General features: G+C 48.5%; 1 protein-coding gene across 2 annotated transcripts in view; it reads left to right on the top strand.

Moving 5' to 3' along the window:
• Positions 1–11,578, top strand: part of CDAN1 (codanin 1) — a 563,981-nt gene extending 552,403 nt beyond the window's left edge. For both annotated transcript variants that reach the window (XM_069638655.1, XM_069638654.1), the window contains 2 exons: positions 4,078–4,185; positions 9,645–11,578. In XM_069638655.1, coding sequence (XP_069494756.1) covers positions 4,078–4,185; positions 9,645–9,773 — 237 coding nt within the window. In that variant the 3' untranslated portion in view covers positions 9,774–11,578. The remainder of the gene's footprint in view (positions 1–4,077; positions 4,186–9,644) is intronic.
• Positions 11,579–21,690: the final 10,112 nt, after the last annotated feature.

Raw genomic sequence — 21,690 nt, 5'->3', positions numbered from 1 at the left:
GACAAACAAAATAAAGATCAGCAATGACGAGCAACACACAGTTCTGGGGGGAAGAGTATCAGCCTATGTCGACGAATGGGAACGAATAACGACCGATCAATGGGTGCTGGACACAATAAGGAACGGGCATTCTCTACAATTCAAGCACAGCCCTCCGCACATTCCACCTGCGTTCACCGCTGATTCCCATCTGAGGGTACTGCAACAAGAGGTAACACTCATGTTAGCAAAGGGCGTGATAGAATTAGTTCCAGCATCACAAAGGTCAAGGAGTCTACTCAAGATACTTCGTCGTAAAAAAGCCGAACAGAAAATGGCGTCCCATTCTTGACTTAGGCGATCTCAACAAGTCCTTAAAGAGCCTAAAATTCAAAATGCTCACGCTGCAAGAAGTGATCCGAGCCGTTCAAGAAGGGGATTTTCTAGCGTCCCTGGATTTGCAGGACGCGTACTTCCATATTCCAATGTGTCGGAAACACAGGAAGTTCCTGAGGTTTGTGATAGGGCGGACTCACTACCAGTTCACGGTTCTTCCCTTTGGGCTCAAAACCTCCCCCAGAACGTTCACAAAATGCCTGGCCCCAGTAGCGGCCTGGCTAAGTAAGCAAGGCCACCATGTATACCCATACCTCGACAACTGGCTGGTAAGGGGATCCTCCCCAGCGTCGACCATCACAAGTTTGCAAGCAACCATGCAACTTCTACAACAGCTGGGATTTGCCATAAATTTAGAAAAATCCTCTCTGCGGCCATCGAGAACGTTGGTGTTCCTGGGGGCACAGTTCGAGACCCAGTCGGGGCTAGTGAAGCCTTCCCTCGACAGAACTTCAAAACTTAATCAACAGGCGAGCCGACTACGGCAAAACACCAAGCTCTCAGTGAAGAAATACGTTTCGGTCCTAGGGGCCATGGCATCCTGCATCCATCTGGTGGCGAACTGTCGCCTATTCATGAGACCAGTTCAGGAGTTCCTTGCGGACCGGTGGACACAGGCCCAAGGATCGCGGTCAGACACGATAATCATAGACGACGACAAACTGCTTCAGACCCTTCAGTGGTGGCAGAGTTTCCACAATCTGAACAACGGTGTACCCCTACAGGAACCAGAGTTCCAGTGAACCATAGTCACGGATGCGTCCCTAACTGGATGGGGAGCTCACATGGGCACTCTTCAAACGCAAGGTCGTTGGTCTCAAACAGAGTCACTCCTACACATCAACGTGTTAGAGCTCAGAGCAGTGCGATGGGCCTTGAAGGCGTTCCTACCACACATCAAGGGATCGAGAGTACGAGTGCTGACGGACAATACGACGGCCATGTTTTATTTGAGAAAACAAGGAGGGACGCGATCTAGAACTCTTTCCCTGGAGGCCCAGAAAGTATGGCATTGGGCATTAAAGCACGAGATTTCCATCGTGGCTCACCATCTCCCGGGAGTGAGGCATTCGCAAGCAGATTCCCTCAGCAGAAGGATGGCCCAGATACACAAATGGGAAATGGACACAGTTCAGCTGATGAAAGTTTTCAAGAAATGGGGTCACCCCCCCACTGGACGTTTTCGCAACGAAGGAACACAAGAAATGCGAACAATTCGCAAGCAGGTGGCCTCAGGAGGGTTCCATGGGGGAGGCGTTCTCCTTCCCATGGACGGACAAGTTCCTTTATGCTTTTCCTCCGTTTCCCCTCATACGGAGGACAGTGCAGTAGGATACGCAGGTACAGTTGCCGGGTATTTCTAGTGGCACCGTACTGGCTGCGGCAACCGTGGTTTTCCGACCTGCTTCACCTGTCGCTGGAACATCCAATAGCGTTTCCGAGAGTCCCGAACCTACTGTCCCGGGACAAAGGTACGGTGTGGCATCACGACCCGGACAGTCTCAACCTCACAGCCTGGCTCCTGACTTTTCGGAATTCGGCACCTTAGACGTTTCAGAAAATTCTGCAAGCGGCCCGGACCCCATCTACCAACAAGTCTTACACCTATAAGTGGCGAAGGTTCTGTGAATGGTGTCGAGGACAACAAGGTCTACATCCGTTGAAGGTGACTCCGGAGCAAATTCTACCTTACCTGCTTCACTTGGCAGAGGGGGGGTTTATCTTTCACGTCGATAAAGTTGCACCTGGCGGCCATCTGTAGGTTCACGAGGAAGAGACGGTCGTCTCCTCTATTCAGCGACAGACTTGTGAAACACTTCATGAGGGGCTTATTTCGAACTTTTCCCCCAGTAAAACGTTCCCACCAACATGGAGTCTCAACATAGTGTTGGCAGGCTTAATGAAACCACCCTTTGAGCCTATGGCCACGTCGGACATGAAATTCATATCGTGGAAGTTGGCATTCCTAATTGCTATCACGTCAGCCAGGAGAATCTCGGAACTGCAAGCGTTGGTCGTAGACCCTCCATACCTGAGATTCTTTAAAGACAAGGTGGTCCTGGCAACTAATCCTACATCCCGAAAGTTCCTACAGTGTATCACAAACACTCGTCCATTGTTATCCCTACTTTCTTCGCGACCCCATCATCGGCAGCAGAAAAAGCTTTTCATACCTTGGACGTTAGGAGGGCCCTGAAATTTTACCTACATCGTACACAAGAACTCAGGTCTACTCGACAACTGTTCATCGCGTATGGTCCGTCGACGAGGGGAAAGGCAATTTCCAAGCAAGGATTGGCTCGATGGGTCTCGTCGACCATTGCGTTTTGCCACTCCAAGGCCGGAAGGCCGCTGCAAGGGCATCCTAGAGCCCATTCTACAAGATCAACGTCCTCCTCAGCAGCATTATGGGCAGGAATTCCGCTAACGGACATATGCCAGGCTGCGGCATGGTCAGTGCCCCACACGTTTACCCGCCACTACTGCCATGCGGACGAGGTGCAGATGGGAAGAGCAGTCCTGCGCCATCTGTTTCAATAAGGTAAGCTCCACACTGTGGAGAGTTTTTTCTACCTGTTGGTGGCCGTATGCTTTATGGAGGTACAGTTATATGGGTAAACTTATTTCTGGTGTACCTATGCATTGTGTATTGTGGTGAAGGTATATTACATTACATTCTCACCGCCGTCTTCAGGTTTACTGCTATACAATTTATTCTAGTCATGTGAATCCATGAAAGATCCAATGCTGGAGAAGGGAATAGTTTCTTACCTGTAACTCCATTTCTCCAGCATTGGTATATTTCATGGATTCACATGCGCCCTCCAGCCTCCCCGGAATGCAATGTATATGTTTGATAGGTTTGACCCTTCCTACTTTGGAGGGGCCGGAATCTGAAGGGGAGCCGCGGGGGCGGGCCTCTTATACCGTGACGGCCTACAGAGCATGCGTAGGCGGGTCCTAAAAGGACATAGATAGGACTCAAAAGTGTCGGAAGTTTTCCTATAGGAAAAGGCTATATATGTGTACCGAGGGGTCCCAGTCTGACGACGGGGAATATTCTAAGTATGTGAATCCATGAAAGATACCAATGCTGGAGAAATGGAGTTACAGGTAAGAAACTATTCCCATCCTGACACTTTGCATCACTTATGTTTTTGAGGTCCATTTATGTGGTCAGAGTAGATGGAATTAATGGGACTAGCACTATCATTTTTGAATGATCATCATTGCCACATTTAATTAGATTATTCTAAGATATGCCAGACACTTATTGGCTGTAGAGAGGGTTGGTCAGTGATTCGTTATTACGTTTTTAGCGGTCAATTGGTATCCAGTAGTCTCTAGTATTTTGCATGTTTTTGAATATTTGTAACTGAACTAGTCGACAGCAGTATTGGTTTGACTTGCCTTGACTTCTGAATGGCAAAGTCTTATCTCTGCTGAGGTTCTAACCGAAGATCTTCAGGTTCTACCCATTGATATCTGCATCTGGTGACTTAACCCCCTGGGCTTTTATGCCTCTTTGCACTAATTGTAAGAAATTCCTTAGTTTGCTACTTTTTGTAACTCCTCCCATTGCTAAACATATTTGCACTACTTGCTGAAATTGCTATTCAGCATGTATTTACAGTAGGAACATGATTGTTGCTTTGTGTCAGCAGAAATTGGTTCAATTGCAATGTTTTCTTTGTTCTGCAGTGGGAAACATTCCTGTTTATGCTTCGCGGCCTTCTTGAGAATGGACTCATGGGGTACACAGAAGCAGAGAGCTATTTGCACCACCTCCAGGAATTCCCATGGCCACCTGTAAGTATTTGTGATTTTCAATAAGACCATCCTTTTAATAGCACATAGTAGTATTGTAATATGTCACGCTCTTGCAGTAATTCCCAAGGTTTAATAGCATGAAGTCAAACCCTTGAGTGTGGTATGAAAATGTGTGGTATGAAAATGTTAAGCGATGCACACACATTATTTTCTACATGGGTTCTTCATTATTAATCAATCATTGAATTCCTATGCCTGTGTGAGAGATCTCTGTGCACTTTTAATAAAGCGAAAGAATGTCCTGTGGCAAGAGCATGGATCATTTGTATTCAGAGGGGAGCCTTGTGTGCCCCTGGTGCTAGGATGCATTGGCCAGTGCTGTGTTATATAAGTTGACTGTAGAGATGTAGAGTTCTTTTGGTTGGTGTCTGCTGGGAGGTTTATTTGTTGGCTGTGTGAGTGGCTTAGTTGGTATGGGTGCAATGTGTGTGAGCGTAGAGGTTAATGTTAGTGGGGAGACTAGAGGTTGGCAAGTTGGAGCATCCATCCAGTGTGGCCATTGCATATCGGTGGTGGTGAGGGAAGGGGAAGCCGGTATGGCATACCCTTAAAGTGATGGGATGGGGGATGCTGATGTAGTGTTCTCTTGAGTGACACAATTTATTGCGGTTAGGTCGATAGCTATCCTGTTATCTGGACTGTATGGTTGGTTTTCGTAATATCTAGTCAGCTTTTGGGCGCTGTGGGGTTCTTATACATTTCCTGAAGGCAAGGTGGTCTTCGATTGTGAGAGTTTCCTATGGAAGAGTGTTTGAGTTTTGCCACCAGGTTGATCCTTGGTGTCACTCTGGGGTAGTGTGTGATTTTTAGTAGTACGTTGTCACTAGATCTTCGTATCCGTTAAGGTTGGCATTGGGTGATCTTTACTATGAATTCAGATCCACAGCACTGAAGAGCTCTGTGGGCAACGTAAAGTGCTTTGAGGTGTAGTATTTTTTTAACAGCTAGCCAGTGGAGAATTCTTAATGCTAGAGTTCTGTTGAGTCTGAACAATAGACTTGCTGCTGAATTCGGTTTACTTGAAAGTTTTCTCATGAGGTAGTCCATCATGCTGACGTATAGCCTGTTAGGGTAGTTGATTCTTGATAGGACCAGCTGTCTGGAAAGATGTATTTTTCTGTTTTGCTGCTTTCCCACCATAGAACTCTGTGCAACCCTACTTCCAGCTTTTTGCTGTTCCTTTGAACGTGACTTGCCCATGGAAGGTAAATAAAGCCTTTTTACTTCACTTGCCTTGCTAAGCTCATCTGTTTTGGGGACGCTGATTGGTCCCAATGGCTATCACTGCAGGGGTCTCTGTCCTGCATTACAAATTCCATATTTGTTTTGCATTGCACAAATCAACTTGCAATGTAGTGGAGTGGGGGTACTTTGTTTCCGTTTTTTATTTTGCATGCACTCTTGCATTTTATCATTTAATGACTTTTAGAATGCCATTAACGTGGTAAGGCCAGACAAAGCCTCTGTTTTTCCCAGACATAGCGGTGGTATGTGTGTGGCCGGTTGGGGGTAGGGGGCCAGGAATGTCTAGTCCCTGTCCACACCCGGGCCAAAGTGTGCCTGTGGCTGGGCAGTTTTGGTAGCTATGATTGGACAGCCCCTTCAGTTTGATTGGTCCAGATCCTTTCCATTGGTGGTCTCAGGGAATACTCCAGCTCAAATTTAGGGTTAGATGAGGACTCTACAGCCGTTCTTCAGGTTGTCATTGGAGCCAAGAGCCCTTTAAAGAGGTGCATCCTGTTGGAGAGCAGGAACTTGTCCTTGCAACTATCCAGCATGGTCCTCTTCTGTCTGGCAAAGCCCTGCTTCTTTGCTGATCTCCAGAAGGCCTTCATCGATGCTTTGACCCCTGGACAGGTGAGGACAATTATTCACAACCCCTGCGTCAGGATGCTGCCCCTGGAAGCCTTCGTAAGCGCCACAGAACCACCCTGTGGGCTGACCAGCTTTCTCCTGGGCTACCTTGCTGCTACGGTCATTGTCCTGAGTTTGGACTTGGGAATCTGCAGAACCTCTGCTTTGAAACAAGAGGCCTCTGACTGCAGGTGCAGCTCTCTAACATTAACAAGGGTCTCGCAGGAACAGGTTCTTTGTTTACGCCACAAGGGTCAATTTACGCCATTCGATCGAGTGGGCATTGTGAATTTCTGCCTTCATTGTATCCTGTGAGGGGTCCTCTGAGGTCGTCAATATCGTGGTGGTCCTTTCTTCATTGTTCCAACATGGTACAGCTGTCTAGTGCTAGGAACCTTCTTGACAGAGCGCAGAGCCGCTGACTAGCCAGATCTAAATCCTGACGCAAAAAGTGACCACTGCACTAGCGATCCCACACCAACTGAACCAAGAAACAAAGGGCACAGCCCAAATAAATCTGGATCCTCTGAAGTAGTACTTGAGCAAATCGAAGTACAGGGGCTGAGTTAAAATACATGTTTCTACCCCCCACCTCCATAGGGTTTAATGGGTGTAAAGTCCTTGCCCTACCTCTTCCTTGCCTGACCGTGATTGGTGAAGTTCTGGTCAAGGATCCCTCTGGGCTTCCCCAAAGGTGGGATTGAGTGGGGACCTCGTCAGACCGTTACTAATTCTGTACTTCATTTCTAAAACACTTAAAAACTGCTTGTTGGCTTGTTTACTAATATCTTGATAGAGTTTGGCTAGATGTTAGTACCTTTCCCTGTTCACTAGAATGGGGGAGAGGGGGCTCTCAGATTCTGTACACAGGGCTGTGGGATTGTGAGTGGGTTGTCGTTGGGTAAGGATTATCAATGCCGTCAGTTATTGCTGCGTGGATAGCTTGTTGGATGGTTTTCTCTAATTCCGGATGTGGTTGGTGATACCATTGCACCCTTTCAGAATGGATGTGTGAGATTTATTGCAAGATGTTGGGTTTCTTATTTCCCTAATAACTTGAAACTTTCCTTTCTCTGGGTAAGTTGCTGTTTTGATGGGTTTTGGGTAGTAAAGTTTTTGGTGTTTTAATATGGTGGTATTCCATAGTCCCCCAAGTATCCCAAAGCCCTTCCAGCAGGGAATTCCGAAACACTGCCTCAAGGGGATCCTTCCACTTTTAGAACTCCAGAATACAGCATGGCTGTGAGACTTCAGGATCCCCTACATGAGAGCCCCATTTGATATGTCATATCAGTGGGTCAGAAGTGCATCAGACAGGACAACAGCTTGAGGGTGATTGCACAACATACGGTAGAGGTAGCCGGTATACCAGAATTAAGTAACGTTTGCAATCTCGTTCCAATAGCAAGAGGATTTCTCACCCGGCCTATCAACGCCATGAGTCAAAGTACAGTAGAGGGAAACAGTGACTCATGCGCTAGGTGGGCAGAGAACACATGACCGTGTAGAAGGGGAAATAGTCCAGGGGCAGGTACGGAGCCATCCCATCAAGGGCTCAGCCGCCTTGTTTATCATGTCTGATTCTTAGATGATCGGAGGCTTTCTTAAGCCCTCTCCACATAGAGCACCAATGACTCACTGTTCTGGATGGAGAGATCAGAAGATGCACAACACATGCAGACAAAAATGGGAAAAGCAACACATCCGTAAGAGGAGGGACCATGCAAGGCTGCTGCTACGTCGTGTCCTAGGGGTGTGCCTCGTGTGCTTCTCAAGTAAAGTGGATGGGAGCCAAGAAGGAGAGCCACTTTGTTGCAGTAAAGATTGAGACTCTTTATTACTCCTCTTCTGAGGTAAAGACTATGACTAAGGTAAATTATATCAAGTAGATAAATGGATAGAAGAATACCGGTGCCCACCACCCAGTCTGTTTATCCAGCATCTCTCAACTGACACTAGTGGAGCCTCAGACCTGGAAGATGCTCCCCAGGCTCCATATATTACAGCAGCATACACATCACTCACCAGTACAGCTGCCCAGTAAGATAACCCGGAGATGAGGGGTTGATGTGCTAGCCAATCATACACTTTGGCCCACTGAAGTTGTGCAAACAGTATAAAAGGCACAAGCTGGCCACCAGTTAGTGAGTTAGGGTGGTGTTCCAGAGAGTTGGTGTGTTTACTGAGGAGATGGTGGTTGCAGAGAGGGAGACCCGAGATGAGACAGTTTGTGGAACATCCTACCTCTTCACATCTGCACTGCACCCTCCATCACCACTTTCAGAAAGAGCCTCAAAACCTACCAGTTTCCCCACACATAACCATGCCCCTCGAACTCCCCTGCTACCACTTGTCTATCCTAATCTTCCTATCCTGAAAATATTTGGAACTTCAGTTTCACTTCCCCTTTCAATCTCTGAACCTTATAAGGTGCTCAGAGAACCTATGGATAGGGCCAGCGGTTAACACAATTTCCAATATAATAAATAATAGTGTAATTCAGTTGGTGGTCTTGCAAGGAAGAAAACGTGTACAGAGTCTGCTTTGAGCTAGACCAAAGACCTTGGTGGAAGCCAAGGAAAAGAACTGAGGAGCTTAGTTGGCCTATTGGGGGGGACGGGATCACACACCTAGATCCCAGGGAGAAACCAGAACCTGAGAAGGAGCCAAAAAAGCATTCCCGTCCATGTTTGGCAGATGGAAATGCAAGGGACGGCTGCGGTTTAAACAGAGTCTGCCACACTTAAAGAAATATTCATGGTAGGGTCGGAAATGACCCCGTCATGATTTGCCCCTCCCCCACCGCCTGTTCCCAACAGTTGCAGGTGGGTTGGCTGTCATTTCTGTGCATTTAAAAGTGCGTCCCATTTGTGAGTTCGGGGTGCGCTTTTAAATGCGCAAAGGGGTGAAAAAGGGCCTCTGAATGAGCGCATCATAGATATGCATATTCAGATTCCCTTTCGGAGTCCACCTGCTCCTTTTTTTGGGCACAAGTGATGAGATGCACTAGCTGACCATCTGTCCCTTTGTCATTACTGGGGCCTTGCTGCAGCACTGGCAATTCACAACCTACAGTGAAGGAGACCAGAGCAACTACTAGGAGTACTGAAATTACTGTAAAGGTGTAGTTACCGATACCCAGTGATTTAAGCGCTGAGGAAACCAGTGAGGGACACTCATTTTTTATTTTTTTTTAACCCACTATCCAATACTTTCCCCAAACATTCTAGGACTGGAGTTTGTTTATATAATTGCACCAGCCCTAAAATATGTTGGGAAGGGTGTTTACTGGATTACAAACAAATCGGGTACCCCTCAATGTTTTTTCCCAGCGATGAAACTTGCAGTTTTAAAGCAATCCTGCATGATGTCCCGTAATAATACTTCATGTATCTAATTCCTGACTGCACTGGCATCTATTGCGTGAAACCAATTTGCATTTTTGCTCCAGAAAATGATGGAGAAACTGAATTTACAAGGATGCTGTTAGGTTGAATACTGGTATTGAAATAAATTGAACATTTGGTCATTTGCAATTCCTGAACGTTTACTTAAAGCGAGTTTGCATTCTTTTTTTCTAACAGAACTTTTTATCAGATCTACAAATTATATCAGCTGTTTTTAAGTCTGAACACCAGGCAGAAGCCATCAACAAGACGAGGGCAAGTGAAGTAGTGCGGCTTTCAACTGGAACTCTCAGAGCACAAAGTTAGTCCCGGCATTGAACAAAATTTGTGCAGTTCTTCAGAATACAAAATGCTGCTTGGCGTACCCCGACAGAGCGGGGTATGCAGCGGGTCATGACTGACCTTATAACAGGACCTAGGTTTTCTAGCACTGTGCAGCCACACCCATTTGCAGGTCGGAGGCTTCACCGCACAAAACCTTTGGAAACTGTGAGAAGAATTTCTCAATGGAGTGGAGGACCATGAAATTGGATCTCCTCTTGGCTGGTGGAGGTTCTACAGTCTGACTGGTTTCCAACAACGCTTTCTGGCCCGATGGGATGAAAGTAAGGTTCAGCAACGTTCCGAGTGCTTTATGAAGGATTAACCACAAAAGATTGTCTTGGAGAGTCCTGATCTGCCTGATGAAAATGATCTGTAACGCTAGTACAATTCTTGGATCTTTTCTCTGTATCTAAGGTCATCAGACGGGTGCTTCCAAATAACGTTCCGTTAGCACGTATTGGTGTACAAGTGGAGGTAGAGACTGCACTTTTATCAGCATGGGAAGGATTATGAAGAGCAACATTCTTTATAGTATAACAGAACCACCATCCATTTATAATGACATAAATTGTATACAGTTTGGATTTGTTCCTTTTGAAATGCAGATTCCTGTTCTTTTTAGCGTAACACTTTCTTAAAGCTGCACTTCTTTTCATGTATTTGAATAACGCAGCCCTATTCTACTAATGCTTTTCTGTTTTTTTACTGGTGCAAATCACAGTATTTTATAAGAATTATCTAAATGTTTTTAGACTGACACAAATCTAGTAAATGATACATTTGTTTTACCACATGCTGCTGAAGTAGGTCAGTAGAAGTTGCACATGTTGTATTGAATGGACCAAAGCAAGACACAAGAGTTTAGCGAATCAACCTACGGATCAATCGGAGTCAAGTGCTAGTGCACTTAGCACTTACCTTGTATTTATCATAAAACAAACGCAATCGGTGCATGACAATGAAGACATCAATTTATACAAGTTCAATAATTACACTGCATTGTTTTTAAACTGTGTTCATTAGATCTTTTAAATTTGCGCGTGTTTTTTAAAATTTTTAAGTGCATCTTAATTTTTGGTTCACTCCTGCTTCTTTCTTCTCTGCCTTCAGGAAAATTGTACTTTGGGGAATTTCTTCTATACTTATCCATGCGCGATGTGCACTTTACTAGCGGTTACCGGCTTATGTCTCCTCCTCTTGCACCTTTCTCTCGTTTTCTAGACCATCCCAGTTGGGTCAGCCATGTTGCCTTTTGTGTGTAGGGCATAGGTTTTTATATTTATTCACCATGACGTTTGCCCAAGAGCATCGAAAATCCCACCATTTTGAGCTAAGTAGGATGCAATGCATTGGAGATACCTTTTGTTTGTCCACTCCTACCTTTTCCACATAGGCCTATATCCATTAAATGTTTGCAATAGTACAAAGATCACACCAGTTTTCTTCTCTATTCACATTATGATCAAAAAGGTGCACCTTAATTGTCTAAAATGATTGTATTCCTTTATGTTGTAATAACAGAAACCTAGGAATTTTAATATATTGCAAAGATGTATTTGAGTTTTTTTGATATCTTTTCTTTGCCTTTTAAAAAAAAATGAAAATTGTCCTTGCTCATGAACCTTAAAGTGAAATACTATTATGTGAACATGTGTTTATGGACTTTACGGTATGCAAGATTGTCACTTATTCCACTGATGTTTTAATAGGAGCTCTTCATGCCTCAAGGTTCACTGAAATCAGTGGGACAAATGCATTCCAGAATAAATATATTTTTAAGAAATTAACCTTTTGTCATGTCTTAATTAAGGTGTAATGTCTAATATACCTCTTTCCCGAGGAACTGAAATATTTTCTTGTTCATGAACTGTTACAGTAGGTATCCATGAAAGGTGGATCTCCGGGACTAATACCATGATGGGCAGAGAAAAGTTTAGTATAGGAACACGGTCGGATTGGCCCGTGGCTGGGCTGAAATCATGACGAGGCCCTGGGGGCCGGTTCCTGAAGTCCAAGGCGTGGGCTTCAGGAACCGGCCCCCAGGGCCTCGCCGTCACTGGATGCGTAAGTTGCAAAGGATCTGTAAATTAGTAATTTACAGATCCTTTGTGGCCCCACTGGCCCGCCGCGGCTGCAGAGAAAGGTAACACAGAAGTGTTCTCCAGCATGGGGTCTGGCATGGATTCACATGCTCATGAATATTCCCCGTCGTCAGGCTGGGAATCCTCGGTAAAGAAAAATCAGCATCAGTTTCGTTTCTGATCTGTCTTTCGTAGTAGTAACCAATCACTGATATCAGTGTGATACTGACCACAGCCAATGACTGCCATCTCCCTAAGCCCTGCCTCTGGCAGCCATCTTCAGATTTTTACCGCACATTCAAGTTTTGGGATCCTCGTGCTATTGCTCTCGAGCTTTAGTGCTTTTTTCACGTTTTTTCATAGGAAAATGTTCTCCTTTTCGGTCAAAAGAGCCTCAAGGTCCACCGTTTCTTTATCCGATCAACGGGGACCCGTGTCGGATTCTTCTACGCCCCTCAAGGGTGAGGATTTCGTCGAGCCACGCTTTTGGAGGACTCCAGAAGTTTCTCAGGCCCATCTCGGACATGGCCCAGGAGAAGGGAAGCTCGACGCCCGGAAAGCTGTTAAGGGTCTGCCCTGGATGCCAGCTTCAGAATGTCTTTGAGGACGAACACTCCCTTTGCCTCTACTGCCTGCATGAGGACAAGACGCACGTGGAGAAGGACTGTGTGTTTTGCGGCAATATGTCGGAGCGGACCATGAAGGACCGCCATCTGCGTCTTGCCAACTGGCTGGAAGGGAAGAGCCCGTCAGGCGAGAAAAAGAAGTCCGAGTGGTCTGCTAAAACCTTTGAGGGCGCCCCGGCGACGGGGGCCCAACAGAAGGCCAAGCACCGCGAGTCCGCTGGCACCGGGAGCGCCGAACGGTCGGGCTCTACGGGTGCCAGGCAGGGCGCATCCTCCCCGGCGCCATCAACCACGAGCCAACGCTCTGGCTCGGGTCAGAGGAAGGCCAAGCACCTGGCGAAGCTCCTGGAGAGACCCTGGTCGAGCTCGAAGGCCCCATCGGAGGGGAAGCGAGGCGGTGACCCTCCCCCCAAGGAGAAGGCAGTGAGCGCACCTAAGGTGGTGAAAGCCTTGATCCACCCTGCCAAGGCCTCTATCGAGACAGTCGCAGCGGCCCTGGCTCAGCATGTGGAGGCTACACCAGTGGAGGCGACCTCGGGGCCCAGAGTCTCCCTGCCACCGCGGAGGGAGTCCTCTTTCATGCCCATCAACAGGACCCCCGTGAAACCTCCGACGGAGAAGAAAAAGAGGGGCAGGGGATCGTCGCGGATTCGGCCTCAACCTCTGAAGAGGAGCTGATCGAAGTCTTAAGCCACGGCGTTGGCGTGGAAGAAGACCAGCCCGTCGGGAGGGACCCGGACGTCGGAGACGACGATAACGTCGAGGGTGCCGACGAGGCTCCTGACCGCCCGTCGGAATCCCCTCTACCAGTGCCGTAAAACAACTCGGAGGCCATTTTGTTGGCTATACAGTCCTTATGCTCGGAGATGAGGACCAGATTGCCGTTACCACCAACGGAGGAACCGCTCCCGACGGGGGACCCGGAGCCAGGCCCTTCTGGGAGCCCTCCTCCTAAGAGAAGGATTCATCCTCCACCTCCTTTTCAACCATCGCTTCCTGCTCAGCCCTCCTCCCCATCCACGACCCGTGGGGATGATACGGGACGGACACGGTCGCGACGGGTACAGACGACGAGGTTTACGACGAGGATCTCCCGTCGTCACCTCCTCCCCGGGCTTCCCTGCCCGACGAGATTGGATCGTTTCATGCCATGATCGCCAGGGCATCCGAGCTTTTCCAGCTCTGCCCGGAAGAGAAGAAGGAAGGTTTCCTTTATCAACGGCGCGAGACCAAGAGGAAGACGGTCCTCGCTGTACCTCTACTGGACAATATCTGGGATGAGGTTCTCGCCCTCCTCAAGAACCCATCCACAACGCCTGCGAGAAGGGAACAGTACGATAGCTGACACTGGGTTTCGCCAGTTGGGCAACGGCGTGTGCCTTAGACGGTGTGGATGGCTCAAGGCAACGGACTTCCGGCAGGATGTGCAGACCAGAGTCTTGGACATGCCGTTCGAAGGGAGCAACCTGTTTGGGAAAACAGTGGATGATCCCCTACAAGCCATCAAGACGGACACGGAGACGGCCCGGGCTCTTGGTGTTCTCCAGCAACGACGGCCACACTTTCGGAGCGCCGGAGGCAAGCAGGGTGCCTCCAAAGGTTCCGGCGGCGGATTTTCCACCTATCGTCAAGGGGCCCGTTCGTCATCACAGGAAGCCTACAGGGGAGGAGGCAAGTCGGGCGAACCCCGCCGTCGTCGCCAGGGAGGACAAGGCGGCAAAGCCTTGTCGAAGCAGGACTGAACCGGCCGTGGGGTCGGGCCCCCACCGAAGCACTCCGGTGGGAGGCCGGCTGGCGAACTTCGTCAGCGTGTGGGAGTCCATCTCCACCGACCGTTGGGTGCTGGACGCCCTGGCCCAGGGTCACGCGCTCGAGTTTCTAAAGAAGTGCCTGCACGTCCCCCCGTGGCCAGGAAGGAACATCACGTCCCTCAACTTCTCTTGGAGGTAAAGGCGATGCTCAAGAAAGGCGCCATCGAGCTCGTCCCAAAGAGGCTTCGGGGCTCCGGAGTTTACTCAAGATACTTCCTCGTGAAGAAGACAGGAGGATGGCGTCCAATCCTGGACCTACGACGACTGAACAAATTCATCAAGGCACAGAAGTTCCGGATGGCCACCCTCCAGCACGTCCTGGGTCAGATGGAGGAGGGCGATTTCCTGTCGTCGTTGGATTTGGAGGATGCTTACTTCCATATCCCCATCCTAAAGGGACACCGAAAGTTTCTCAGATTCGTGGTCCAAGGGCGTCACTACCAGTTTAGAGTCCTTCCCTTCGGATTGAGGTCGGCACCCAGGGTGTTCACCAAGTGCCTCGCACCGGTGGCGGCGCGGCTGCGCCTGGAGGGGATCCACGTCTACCCCTACCTGGACGAATGGCTCATCCGAGCAAAGACAAGGGAACTCGCCGCGGAGCACACGGCGAGGACCGTCCAACTACTCACAGACCTGGGATTCTCCATAAACTACGCCAAGTCCCACCTGGTGCCCGAGCAAGACGCACTGTTTCTGGGAGCGAAACTCGACACAGTGGCGCTTCTGGCCTCTCCGTCGGAGGAAGGACGAGGGCCATCTTGGGCAAGGTGCAGCGGATGCTGGTTGCGGACGCGGCCAGGGTGAGGTCCATCAAATCCCTCCTCGGAATGATGTCTTCTTGCATTTATCTCATCCGCCTGTGCAGGCTTCGGATGCGACCGTTACAGGAGTTCCTGGACGCTGGCTTGATTCAGACGGGCAGCTTCGAGGACAGGATCACACTCGACGAGAGCTTCCGACGAGCAATCCGGTGGTGGGGCACCCGCGCGCATCTGACGGCGGGCATGGACTTCCAGACCCCGGGCCACCAGAAGACAGTGACCACGGATGCCTCCCTGGAAGGGTGGGGAGCGCACACCGAAAATCTGCACTCGAGAGGCCTTTGGCTTCCAACGGAGAAGTCCCTCCATATCAACGTCCTGGAGCTCCGGGCAGTGTTTTGGGCCCTCAGGTCCTTTCTTCCATCCCTCAAGGGCAAGGTGGTGAGGATCTTCACCGACAACACCACCACCATGTTCTACATCAGGAAGCAGGGCGCTACCAGATCCCCAGCCCTGTCCAAGGAGGCGCAGGATCTGTGGCATTGGGCCGTCGCCCAAGGGATGTTCCTGGTGCCGTTTCATCTGGCAGGAATAAAAAACACCATCGCCGACTCGCTCAGCAGAGAGCTGCGCTCGTGCCACGAGTGGGAACTACGACAGGATCTAGTGGACCGCCTCTTTCGACGGTGGGGCACTCCCCAGATCGATCTGTTCGCGACGGCGACAAACTCCAAGTGCCGGAGATTCGCCAGCAGGTTTCCCCAGCCGAGGAGCATGTGCGATGCTTTCTCGTTCCCCTGGGAGGGCCTGTTTCTATACGCGTTCCCTCCATTGCCGTTGCTGATCCGGCTCATCAACCAGCTCAAGGGGTCACGGTGCAGGATGATCCTCGTCGCACCTGCGTGGCCGAGGCAGATATGGTTCCCGGACCTTCTGGACTTGTCAGCGTCCCCGTCAATCAAGCTGCCAGTGGACGCAGATCTTCTCTCCAGGGAAGGAGGCGCCATCCTCCATCACGACCCGAAGTCGCTGAACTTGCAGGCCTGGCTCCTGCAGCGTTACAGTTTGGAGGTTACGACATACTGGCCGACTGCAGAGAGGTTCTTGCAAAGGCCAGGGTGTCCTCAACTCTTAAATGCTACGGACACAAATGGAAGAGGTTCTCTGTCTGGTGCCATGCACAGAAGATTAACCCTCTACGGATTACGGCTCCTCAAGTACTGCCGTACCTACTGACGCTGGCCAAGGCTGGACTGGTGCACGCTTCCATCAAGATTCATCTTGCCGCGATCTCCCGATACACCAGAACCACGGGACGGACATCTTTGTGGTCTCATCGTCTGGTGAAAGAATTCATGAAGGGACTGTTCAGATCGTTCCCGCCGGTGAAGGCTCCGGCTCCGGCGTGGGAGCTCAACGTGGTGCTGACCAAGCTCATGGGACCTCCGTTCGAGCCTCTGCACTAGGCTCCATTGAAGTTCTTGTCGTGGAAAACAGCGTTTCTTGTGGCCATCACCTCCGCACGATGAGTGGGAGAGATCCAGGCCCTTTCCTGCAAGCCCCCGTACTTGACTTTTCACGACACAAGGATAGTGCTCAGGACGCACCCCTCCTTCATGCCCAAGGTGCCGTCGGACTTCCACCTCAACGAACCCTTGGTGTTGCCTGTTTTCTTCCCGTCGCCTTCGTCGCCGGCTGAAAGGACTTTGCACTCGCTGGATGTGGCTAGAGCGCTGAAGTTCTACGTGGACCGCACAAAGAGTTTTCGGAAGACGTCACAACTTTTTGTGAACTTTGGACCTGTCAATCAGGGGAAGGCTCTCTCAAAGGCTTCCATTTCCAGAAGGCTCTCCGGCTGTATCATCTACTGTAATCGGTTGGCAAACCGACCGCTGCCCGGCCGTCCGAGAGCCCATTCCACCAAAGCGATCGCAGCTACCACAGCGTTCCTATCTGGTGTGCCCCTGCTGGACATCTGCAGGGCTGCTACGTGGAGGTCGACGCACACCTTCACGAAATTCTACTGCGTCGACCGGGATTCCAGGGAGGAGTCCAGGGTCGGCCAAGCAGTGCTGCGCAACCTGTTCGCCTAAGGTGAGCCTGGTGAGAAGGTAAGAGAAGCTTAATGTTGAGTTGTTGTATTGCTTAATGTTGAGCCTGTTGCCACCTCCCGTGGTTGTGCATGTGTGTACTGCTAGGTATTCTTTTATTCGTGAGCATGTGAATCCATGCCAGACCCCATGCTGGAGAAGGAACAAGTTACTTACCTGTAACTGTTGTTCTCCAGCATGGGTCTGGCATGGATTCACATGCGAACCCTCCCGCCTACCCCTCTGCGGCTCTTCACTTGGTCATACTGCCACTTCACGCGCTACCAAATCTGAAGATGGCTGCCAGAGGCGGGGCTTAGGGAGATGGCAGTCATTGGCTGTGGTCAGTATGACGCAGAGATCAGTGATTGGTTACTTCTACGAAAGACAGATCAGAAACGAAACTGATACTGATTTTTCTTTACCGAGGATTCCCAGCCTGACGACGGGGAATATTCATGAGCATGTGAATCCATGCCAGACCCATGCTGGAGAACAACAGTTACACGTAAATAACTTGTTCCTTACCTTTCTTTGATGAATGCAGCTGGTCAGTGGCCAACTGCCGCGGCCCGCAACACCATGGCGCCAGCAGCAGTCAGTGTTACAAAACACTGGGAGGGAGTGGCAGGGCTGGACAGGGCTCCCTCACTGTGATTTGTAGCACACTCACTCTAAGCTGCTCTCTGCCGCACCGCACGCCGCCAGTGCTGTGCCAACACAACCGCAAAGGATGCGCCCCCCCAACCCAAGGTAAGCGCATGGTGTTATTGCCACTTTTTCGTTGGAAAAACAAATGTCGTTGCTTCTTGCATATTCACACTCCCGAAAAGGGAAAGAAGAATCGCCATAACATACCCATCTTCCTTCTGCTGTCCTCCCCACTCGTGTGATAAGTCGCTGGTTGTTCACATCACAAACTTCTATGCAGGTTGAGCTACTGGTTGCCCACATCACAAGTCTCACGCACGTCTTTGCAGGATAAATCGCTGCTTGATACGTCCATGGCTGTCCACATCACAAGCCTCTCACCAAGTCCATGCAGGAGGCATCTCTGGTTGCCTACATCCCAAAGCCTTGCACACTTCTTCATAAGAAGTGTTGCACACACTCCCCACGCGTGACAAGCACATACATACCATTCTTTCACCGATGCGTGCGTTGGGCATGAGAAGTTTGTCCTATTTCTTATTTGCATTGTGGGTTTTGTAGTCCTTCTTTCAGCCTGGTGGTACAGCTTCGCGGACATCACCCAGTCGCTGTTTTGACTGTTCAAGATAAAGTTGTCATTTTGCATTAATGTACCCTGAAGATCTATTTATTTGGGGGAGGGGAGTGCTTTTTCTTCTATGGGTTCCATTTAATCAGATGGTGGTCAGTGTTGGTAAGGTGCAATGATAGCTAGCGGGGCGGGGGAGACCTGGGATTTCTGTGCTTGTGTAGGGCTCATAGAGCAGGATGTCCCAACATCTTAGGAAGACATTCTTCTACCACAAGATATAATGGTTTTACAGCCTATTGAAATGGCTGTGACTGGTGATAAATAGCTGTGTGCTTTTAATATCAAAAGTCCAACAAAGATGGTATCTGGGAAAGAACGCCCCCCCCCAGAGTACCCGCATCTCAGAGGGGACTCCTGTGGATTCCCTTTGTTCCACCTGGGTCTTATCCCATAATTCTTCTGATAAAAGCAGTATTACCACTTCCATTTTTCAGAGTAGAAAGCAGCAAGGCTATGAATGCAAGCAATCAGTGGAGCTTTCCCAGGGGCAAAGGTGGGCTACGGGGCCGTGTGTAGGCATTGCAGACCCCTCTGCGATGATTTGTAGGATTTTATATTCTAGGCGAAGCACTTGCTGTTTTTCAGATCTATGGAATGGGATACAAACACAAATATCTAAAGACCAAAACATCGAAACAAAAACACTGCCAAAGAAAACAATAGCAATTATCCGCTCATCCTACAGTAGCTTTCCTTATTATGAAGTGACCCGCACCAATGGGGGGAAACAATGTGAACACCACCCACCTAACCTCTACCCCTTCATCCTCCCCCTCTTCCCATATTTCCTGCACTCACCCACCAGTTACACAAAACAATTTAGTAGAAATGTGGCCTATTTACGAAGTAAAACCTATGTCCATCACTTCTGCTCAATGCTTTAAATATATATGTATGCTGGGAGATTTTTCCGTAGCCCTCTGGCGAGGGATAAGGACACCTATTCTAAGGGTTAGACCGCTGCCTGGTGGAAAACTCTAGACATTGTAATGCTAAAGGGGTGGGAAGAATAAGGCAGCCGCATTCATACAGAAACATCTCCACATATCCTGGCAGGACCCACAAAAGCCAGTACATGAATGACACAGTTGTTCCCCACAATCTCAAATACGAGTCAAGCAGTGGTGGCTGAGTTTTTTTTAACTGGAAAGGTGTAAAGGTGAACGAACCGTATGCAAAGTTATGTTATTTTATGAGTTGTAATGTAATATTTGAGCATAAATACAACTGGCAAAGTACTTTCCGGTGTCATCATTTGGCTGTACTCCTTATTAAATGCAGCTCTATTTTCATTACTGATGGCAACGAGTAGACATGCCTTGAGTGTGGTTCTGCAAAATAAGCATTTAGCTGTGTGATGTTTTTTTTTTTTTAAAAGAACAAAGGGAGTGTTATCACTTTCTCGAACGTATACACAACATGACATGCAGCTAACATTAACCCTCCATAAGTAGCATTTTCTTTTTAAAGTCGTGAATTGACGCGACTCACAAATGATGGTTTGAGGGCCACTTTTTTTGAGTCGAGGCGTGGGCCACTTTCTTTTGGGTGTCCGGGTCTATTTCTTGTGCCAGTCTGACCATATATGGGAAATTACAATGGTAGGTGCTATGATGCCTCTGGGAAACCTGGTCCATTTCTCCTGGGACAAAAAGGCTGCCAAATCCTGTGACCTTATGAGCAAGCGCAGAGAAAGCTTAACTGCACCACTTCCCAGCAGGGGGAATTTCAACAAGTCCATTTGATTGGTACCATCTCAACCTATCATAAGCAACAAGTTGCTATTTGTATTTGTAATGTATTTGTCTTTTATAGTGCCTTCAACCAAAGTGCTGGACATTAAAATTGAAACACGGTACAATTAAATTGAGTAAGCGGTTAAATCCAGATGACAAACACTCAGGGGTTTTGAATTAGGTGTGCTTTTAGAGAACCACGGAAAAGAGAATAGACGGTGGTAGAGTGAAGAGAAAGTGTGAGAGCATTCCAGTGGAGAGGAGCAAAAAGTTCAAAAGATCGAAAACGAGACGGAGTTCAGGGGTGGGCAAGGAACCAGGAGAGGGCGAGAAGGAATGTAGAAAGATATGAGTACAGTAAGATAGTAAGGAGCGAGACCATAAAGAGATATCAAAACAAGGCAAAGAAAGTTCAATTTAATTTGAGAGTGAAAGTGGAGCCAATCAAGTGTTGCGAGAAAAGAAGAAATGGAGTCCTGATAGGGAAGAAGACACAATAGACAGACAGAAGAGTTAAAGACTGATCTTAAAGGGGCAAGACGAGATCTGGGAAGCCCAAACAGAGTGGTAGAACAGCAGAAGAGTCAAGACAAGATGAGGGAGGAGATTAAAAGTTTGGATGCCTGAAAAGTGAGAAATGGGCGAGCTTTGCGGATGTTGTGGAGATGAGAAGGACAGGAATGCAAAGTGAGGGAGATAGGATGAGAAAAGGAAAGTGAGTCAAAGTGGAGAATAAGATTATGAGCTGTGGTTGAAATTGGCAGCTTGGAAGGTGTTCCCTGAATTGAGGGTGTGAAAATGAGAACATCCAGGATTTAATAGTGACAAGACAGGCTGAGAGAGGGTGATGAATTACCAGGGATTAGGATAGAAATAGTTGTAGTCTGTGTAGAAATGATGTGATAGACCAAAGGAGGAGTTATTAGCAGCGAGATGTGATGTGTATAAGGAGAAACCAAAGGGGCCTAGAACTGACCCTTGAGGCACCCTGTGATCGAGCGAGAAAGATTTAGAGGTCTTGCCCACCCAAGAGACTGAGAAAGTTCGGTTGGACATGCAGGAGTTGAAATAGAACAAAACAGGACCTTTGATACCAAATGAAGAAATTGACACCAAGAGTAAAGAGTGATCCACAGTGTCTAAAGCAGCAGACAGATCCGGAAGAATAAGGAAATAGGAGTGCTTAGAGTAACGAGCCGAAAGAAGAGAGTTTAGCACGTAGATCAGGGCAGTTTCTGTAGAGTGGAAGGAAGGGACCAAAACCAGATTGAAATCGAGGGAGAAGAGAAGAGTCAGTAACAAATAAGGAGAATAATGAACAAAAGTTTAGAGAGACATGATAGAAGATAAATGGGACAGAAATTGGAAATAATGAAAGGATTGGCTGTGGGTTTCTTTAGGATAGGAATAATAGATGCATGATTAAAGAATGCAGGAAAGATGGGCATAGAGAGAGAGATAGATGTTAAAGAAAGAGGCTAGATACGCTACAAGAAGAGGATAAACCTTGGA

The sequence above is a fragment of the Ambystoma mexicanum genome, chromosome 14 (genome assembly GCF_040938575.1).
Source record: "Ambystoma mexicanum isolate Mex_15411 chromosome 14, UKY_AmexF1_1, whole genome shotgun sequence".
NCBI classification, from domain to species: Eukaryota; Metazoa; Chordata; class Amphibia; order Caudata; family Ambystomatidae; genus Ambystoma; species Ambystoma mexicanum.
This window is presented reverse-complemented; position numbering and strand designations above follow the sequence as displayed.